Raw genomic sequence first — 7,462 nt, 5'->3', positions numbered from 1 at the left:
CCCACACACACACACACAAAAAAAAAAGGGAAAAAGAAAATATATACATACATATCTATATATTTTATTTGTACTTATTGCTTACATGCATGTACACAGGTACAACTCAAACATTTGGCCTTATTATTTTTCATATGTCGCTCTTTATGTATACGTATAGGTGTTTGCCCACATACATGTGGATGTAGATATATATGTATATATTACTTGTGTGTGCGTGAATAATACGGACCCATTACTTTGTAACGGCGGCCGCATTTTTTTTTTTTTTGTTTTTGTTTTTGTTTTTGTTTTGTTTTTGTTGTTGTTTATTTAACTTCTCATATGTCTTTTTGTTTATTTTAGAGAGCCTGCCCTGTGTATGTGTTTGCGATTCACGTCCCAAAGATGCCCAATAAATAATGCAGGGAAGATGAATATATATATATATATATATATAGAGAGAGAGAGAGAGTGTGTGTGTGTGTGTGTGAAAGAGGGAAAGAAGTACTCGCGTTGCTGCAGAATTACGGTTTTTTGCCGGATTGCCTCTTTGTTGTTGTTGTTTTTTATTCCCACCACGCGGCGGGGTCTTGTGGCTGGAAGACCCCCAAATTCTGCCACTTCATACGTAATAAAATAAATATGTTTCAGATCTCACATGAGTACAAAAGGTCAAGTGAGCGGTCAAAAGGATGTATATATACATATATAACCATAAGGGAAACATTTGGGCATTTAACTGCCTTTACATTTCCCTTTTCCTTCAATATCTTGTTTGTTTGTTTTTGGTTTCTATAGGAAATTTTAGGATCCGGCCAGCGGCATAGGAGATTATTCTCTTTTTTATTAATTGCTTAATGCGTTGGTCTCTGTGTGTGTGTGTGTGTCTGTGTGTCTGTGTGTGTGTGTGTGTGTGTTGGTTCCCTTGTGCGAGCTCACGGGGCCTAATTATGGTTGTTGCGCATATGCATATATGTATATATATACATATATATATATATATATATACATGTGTGTGTGTGTGTATATGTACGTTTGTTGGTTTGCCGCTGTACTCCCGCCTGCGTGTGTCTGTCTGTGTGTGTGTGTGATGGGCTGCTTCTCTTTCTTTTGTTGCGTCCCTTTATTATTATTTTTATTTTTCTTCTCTCCCACTTCTCTCCCCGTGTGGTGCACGCACAGTAAAGATAGAGGGAGAAATAGAGCGAGTGTTTGTATCAGTGTCTCCGTTGCGGCTGGTACTGGTAGAAGGAGAAGAATAGAAGAAGGAGAAAAAAAAAAAAAAAAAGAGAGAGAGAGAGAAGGGCGAACGAGAAAAAAGAAGAAGAAACATTTGAGAAGGAATTGGAACGAAAATTGTAAGAGGAAGCAAAAAAAAAAAAAAAGTGTGTGTGTGTGTGAGGGAGAGAGAGAGAGAGGAAGCCAATAATAATAAAAAGCAAACAAAAAAGCAAAAACAAAAATATTTGTAGACCGGACGTCCCGTCTTGGACGTGATGTTTTCAAAAAGGACGTCGCCAGCACCCTTCCGTGCGCTCCTGCTGCCGGTCGTGGTGGTGGTGGTGGTGGTGGTGGCATCTGTGGCCCTCCCTGCAGGAGCGCAGTTTGATTTAAGGCAGCAGCAGCTGGTTATACAGGATTTCTTCATCAGTCGCTCCTGCGCAGGATGTTCACAGGGGCAAACCGATGGCCCAAGCGGTGCCGGCACACTCTTCACTGCCGCCGGTGGTTCGCTTGGCAAAGATGCTTCCACGCTGCTGTTGTGTGACCAAGGTGGTGGTGGCTCCAGCGTGCGTTTGGTGAACAAATCCGGCATTTTCACCCTTGCCGGTAGTAAAACGACGCGTGGCAATCAAAATGGTCCGGCGGCGACGGCACTCTTCAACATGCCCCGAGCTGTGGTGCTTGAGGATGGAGCGCTTTACGTGGCGGACAATGCCAACAACCTCGTTCGAGAAATCTCCAATGGCGTTGTCACTTCGTTTATTACGGAAGGACTGCTGGGCCCATCGTACATCAAACCGTACAGCCGTACAAATGGCGCTCATGACTTGTTTGTGTCGGACACGGGCAAATCACGCATCATTTTTGCCCCACTTCAGAAAAAAACGTTCATCACAGTGTTTATAACAGGATTCCAGCCGGATGTTCTTCAAATTAGCGAGAAGAGTCGTTTGATGTTTGCCATCTGCAATTCCACGAAAATTCTTGCGATTAATATGCAGGGAGCCACAACCCCGAAGGAGTACTGGCAAGTTGGAAATGCGGACTGCATGGGCTATCAGAGTTCCCTCATGCTCACGACCGAGGAGGATAAACTCCTCTACTACGGCATATTAAATGGAACCCCATCCATCATGTCTTTACCCGCCACCAAAACGAAGACGGAAGCACCCAGAATTTGCCCGGATGTGTTGTTGCAGTGGCCACATGGGCCCATTGTTTCGCTTGTGAATATTAACAAACATGCATTTTACGTTGTTACCGCCTCCAATGTATACATTGTACATGATGGCTCGTATCATCCGACTGTAACGCCGACACCTCCTCTGACACCGACGCCTACACCAGAAGTGACACCCACACCTACTGTGACCCCGACGCCTACACCGGAAGTGACACCCACACCTACTGTGACCCCGAGCCCCACCATCACAATCCACCGGGGTTTTGCTGTGGCAGCCTTTCCTGCCCAAAGTCTTCCAATCGAAGACCCGCGGCTTATGCATGAACTGCTTTCTTGGTTAATGAAGGATGTAGGGATTGCGTTCGAATCCACGGACTTTTTTGCCGTATTTCCTCCAGATAGAGAGGTTTTGGTGCCCGGTTATGTAAATGTCTCCACCTGGAATAACTTGACGGTGCTATTCAACTTTGACCGCACCATTGTCATCACGGAATATTTCACTCCAGAGGGCATGTCTTCAGAGGAGGGACAGGCCCGACTCTTCGCTTCGCCGTGGTACTGGACGAGAAATTTCCTTGATTCACTAAAGAAAACAGTAGCTTGGAAGGACCTGGAGGCGTTTTGCATGGTCAACTGTGTTGAGCACTGTGAGACAATGACATTCCATAAGTCAGAATGTGTAGGCTACGTCCGGCCCCCAGTATGCAACGACGTCTGTGTGGGGGCGGTAGTGTCCTCCGTGGTGCTTGGCGCCACAGGTATCGCACTCATTGCACTGATGGTTGGAAGTTCGGCGAACTTACGGAGCGCTGTGATTCTTGTTCCACCCATGTAGATTTTGTCCCCACACTTCGGAGAAAGGTGGGAAATGACTTCAGAAATTGAAATTAGAAGAAACCAACAACACAAGAAGCAAGCGAAGGTGAAAACAACGGGAAGAAGAAGAAGAAGAAGAAGAAAAGAAAAGAAAAAAATGGGGGCTGAGTGGGGAAAAGAGAAAGAAGAGAAGTGTGCGTGTAAGCGTGTGTGTGTGTGCCGGGGAAAAAGAAGAAACACAAAAGATTTCTTTTTTGTTTTTTGTTTTAATGGTGCAAAGAGGGAAACAAGAAAGCGAAGGGTGCATGTGTGTCTGTAGATATATAAAAATAAACATATGCCCCCGCATGTATTTTACCGTTGGCAGTTCCGTGGCTTCTTTTTTTTTTTTGTATTTTTGTTATTTTTTCCTCTTATTTCTTCCTGTGTGTGTGTGTATGTATTATTATTCTTTTTTGTTTTTTGTTTGTTTGTTTGTTTTTACCCACTCATCTGCCTTCATTTTTTTTTTGTGTGTGTGTTTTCACTCAGCCCCTCTCTCTTTCTCTCTTCTTCTTCTCTCTTCATGCGTGTATTTCCGCATGGAGTGGAAAAGGAACGGCTGGGAGCGATTGTGATGGTGCTTGTGTTGGGAGGTGGTGGCTATGCGAGTAGTGGAGATGCATGCATGCATGTATGTATATTATGTGGTTTGGTGTATATATTTATATATTTAAATATTTATATGTTTGTTTGTTTGTTTGTTTGTTTCCCCTGACTCTCGGGGGACGTACACCGACCTACTTACTTACAGAGAGAGAGAGAGGAAGAGAATGAGAGAAAAGGGGGGCGTGTGGTGTGTTCTGTATTCATTGAAGAGCGCAAAAATAAATAAAAATAAAATAATAAAATGAGGGAGAGAGAAGGGAGGAGGAAACAGCAAGAGGAATTTGTATGCCATCGTTTGTGGACTAATTTTTTCATAAGGACTCTGTGATGGCCCTGTTAACCACGTCCACTGCAGTAGACGAGTCAAAATTGACTGCGAGTGTTACGCCAACTGTACGTCTGTCTCCCTCGTGCTGTACGTGTGCAAGTAAGTACGTGTGTGCACTGTGCGTGTGCGTGTGTGTGTGTGTCAAGGGCGCCTTTTACGTGTCTGTGCGCTTGAGTGGGGAGGGGAAGAAGAGGAGGAGAGACGAAGAAAGAAAGAAAGAAAAAAGCGGGCGTGAGATATACGGCAAACATATATATATATATATGCGCTTGTACATTTGTATGTGTTCATTAGAACGGAGGAGAGAATGAAGTTTTCGTGCGGCAAAGCGGGCGGGCATGTGCGCTCCTGTACAGTAGTCACCGTCATTTGATTTTTTTTTTTTTTTTTTGGCTGCCACATGTCTGCAGGCGACGGATTTGCCCACGCCGGAGTGGAATGCGATGTACGCATTGAACGGGTGTGCCGATGTGATGTCTCTCCTGCCCTGTTGTCATTGTTTTGTTTGTTTTTGTTTTTGTTTGTTTGTTTCTCCGTAGTCCGCACCGCTGCGGTTGTCTGTTTTTGTTTGTTTTCTTCCATTTTATTTAGCGTGCCGTTTGCTCCCTTTCTTCCCGTCTTGTTGTTTTTGTTGTTGCCAGGGGTCACGCGTGAGCGAAGCGGGTCGAGGAGGAGGAGGAAGAGGAAGAAGAAGAGTACACGAAGAAGCCTCCCAGGGAGGAAAGGGGGAGGTGGAATGTACACTCGAAATTGAATATTGCGCAGATCACATCAATTCTCCTGCTTTCACTTTTCTTTTTTTTTTTTTTTTCTTTTCTCTCCCAATTCCTTCTGTGTGTGTATGCGTGGCGGTGGGGGAGGGAAGGAAGTAGGAAGGAGGCAGCACGCCGTTAGTTTTACTTCAGTAAAGATTCAAGACAGAAGGATTTTAAATATTTTATTTGTATTTATATTTGTAGATATTTTGTTTTTTTTTATTTTTATTTATATTCAGCAATAAGAAGGAAGGAAGGAAGGAAGGGAAGAGGCAAAGACAGGGGGGGAGGTGCGGCAGGAGTAAAGGAATTCTTCACGTGTGGAACACATACATAAGAAGATATATATATATATATATTGACAGTTTTGTGTGTGTGTGTGTGTGTCTGGCCATTGAAAATGTCTCGGTTTCAGAGGTTATTATTTGCCCTGTTTGCTGGGTTTCTTTTTTCCTTCACGGCAAGCGTGGTTGTAGCCATGCCGTTAAGGTACATGGTAGAAACCGTTTCTGGAATCACGGGCTCCATTGGACATGTTAACGGTGGGCCCGGTACATCGCTGCTAACGAGACCGTCGGCAATTTGTCAAGGCCGCAATGAGGATGAATTACTTTTTGGTACACAAGGGTACTTCCGTAACTTCTCGCGCAGCACGAAGATGACAGGCATACTCCTTGGGGACGGCACAGTGCAGATTTTGGATGGGACATGGAGCCAAGCGCGGATTGACGGTCCAAGGGGTTGTGTGCGGGGGATATTCAACCAAAAAATGATTGTTTACTTTGTAGAGGGTCAAAGTAGTCTTCGTTACTTTACCAGCAATTATGTACACACCGTGACGATATCCATCAATCTGTCCTTTACCGATGTGAAGCTCTATGAAGGTAAGCTTTATATAACGGAGCAAACTAAGGACGAGGTCTGGGGATGCGATATTGATGCGGATGGAGCCCCAGTGTCATGTGCCTTGAAGACTGGCTTTAAATGCGATTACGGGAAGTATCATGGCATCACCGTCACTAAGCTGGGTGTCTTTGTTGTGGGTGAATCCGCTGCAGGCATCTGCCATTTTGACATGCATGGAAATAAAATTTCTGTTCTTGGAGGAAATTACATTGATGTTTTTAGTCTGCCCTCCGATGAGTTGTACATCATGTCATACACCGAGCTCCTTCACCTCCGTGTCATTGGCTCTGCAATGGTGGTGGAAAAATTTGCGGGTCGTTCGGATGCCACATGTCCGCCGCTTATTGACGGCTACGACTTTACATTATGCAAGAATTTACGTCTCTTTGTGATTGAACAGAGTGAAATGTACCTTGCGACTACCCTAAACACAGTGCGCTCTGTGACCCTTCCGCCGGCAATTGTGTGGATAGAGCTTCCGCCCCCGCCTCTGCCGATTGGATACCCCAATGATAATGAAGTCATGAAGAAGATTATCCAACTCATGAATGAGGAACTCAATAAGCATTTGGGGACAAATGGCACATATGTGTCTCAGGAAACCATGCATGTGGACGCCAACACGTGGGCCACAAAATTTGCCGTGATGGTGCAACAGCAGGATTTTGAAAACGCCACGACCCCTGGTGAGGTCTTGACTACCCATTTTGCACGGACCAAGCAATTTGTGAAGGATTACTACGACAGGGTGAATGAGGTGTTGTACATGGACACCAGCATCATGCCCTTTTGCAATGATACCATGCTGAATGCAGTGATGCATAGGTTGGTTACTGTTGTGCGAGAAGTCCTCAGTTTTCCGCTTATTTACGCCAACCCGCCAGAGGTTCGGAAGGAATTTGATTTTGAAAACATCACCACAATGAAACTTCTCATGCCAGCGTCATTTAACAACGATACCACGCGTGAAGCTTTAATGGATGCAGATATGGACGCGGCTCTTCTGCAGATCCTCCGGGAACTGTACGGCCCTGAACATGTGGTGACCCTTGTGTTTCCCATGCCACAATATGACTTTTCAAAACTGACGGATGAACAACTCGTTGAGGTACGGTGGTTTATTCTCGACTTGGTTCGTGCACGGCTTGAGGAGTGTGCGGTTCTCTCGGTGGATGGTGTCGGTGCAAGTGTGAGCAGTCATAGTAGTGTTTGTGAGGCTGTCATCACCAACCGTACCGAGACGGTCGTCTCGCATCCACCATTTAACATACAGAGCGAGTACGAGGTGTTTGTGCCGTCGCGGTACAAATTTAATGCGTCATTGTGCCTTGATGGCATTGACTGGACTGTGTTGGAGGAACTTATCAAAAACTACACGGAAGAAAACAAGCCTCGCCATAAATCTGCATGCGACCGTAGTTGTATTATTGGCCTGGCGGTCCTGGCGGCGTTGGTACTCACAGCCCTCATTGCAGTGATGGTGGTTCTCACGTCGAAACGGAGACGGCTGGCGGCAGTTGTGGCACCCGTGCACCCAAAGTTTAAAAGTACCCTCGACGAGGATGAGGAGGAAATGGAGACAACCAACCCGCTAGAAGTAAAAGACGAGCAACGTGCACG

General features: G+C 45.3%; 2 protein-coding genes across 2 annotated transcripts, besides 22 other annotated features; both read left to right on the top strand.

The window, feature by feature from the left end:
* Positions 1–7,462: a sequence feature (heterozygous, Esmeraldo-like haplotype).
* Positions 146–204: a microsatellite.
* Positions 261–310: a microsatellite.
* Positions 417–439: a microsatellite.
* Positions 546–818: a mobile genetic element.
* Positions 853–899: a microsatellite.
* Positions 946–1,014: a microsatellite.
* Positions 1,105–1,125: a sequence feature (AT_rich).
* Positions 1,229–1,311: a sequence feature (GA-rich).
* On the top strand, positions 1,479–3,224 carry Tc00.1047053503571.10 (flagellum-adhesion glycoprotein, putative; the record flags this gene model as incomplete). Its single annotated transcript, XM_800084.1, has 1 exon — positions 1,479–3,224. The coding sequence occupies one exon, from the start codon at positions 1,479–1,481 to the stop codon at positions 3,222–3,224; it is 1,746 nt and encodes a 581-aa protein (XP_805177.1).
* Positions 1,529–1,557: a microsatellite.
* Positions 3,325–3,361: a microsatellite.
* Positions 3,582–3,627: a sequence feature (T-rich).
* Positions 3,660–3,685: a microsatellite.
* Positions 3,865–3,929: a microsatellite.
* Positions 3,931–3,955: a microsatellite.
* Positions 4,068–4,096: a sequence feature (AT_rich).
* Positions 4,299–4,323: a microsatellite.
* Positions 4,682–4,712: a microsatellite.
* Positions 4,848–4,877: a microsatellite.
* Positions 4,972–4,997: a microsatellite.
* Positions 5,117–5,172: a sequence feature (T-rich).
* Positions 5,182–5,207: a microsatellite.
* Positions 5,337–7,462, top strand: Tc00.1047053503571.19 (hypothetical protein, conserved; the record flags this gene model as incomplete). The annotated part of the gene is made up of 1 exon (XM_800085.1): positions 5,337–7,462. A coding segment is annotated over one exon (2,126 nt), but the record flags the coding sequence as incomplete, so codon positions are not given.

This window comes from Trypanosoma cruzi, genomic scaffold, assembly GCF_000209065.1.
Source record: "Trypanosoma cruzi strain CL Brener 1047053517115 genomic scaffold, whole genome shotgun sequence".
NCBI classification, from domain to species: Eukaryota; Euglenozoa; class Kinetoplastea; order Trypanosomatida; family Trypanosomatidae; genus Trypanosoma; species Trypanosoma cruzi.
Note: the sequence above shows the minus strand (reverse complement) of the source record. Positions and strands in the feature narration are given on the sequence as shown.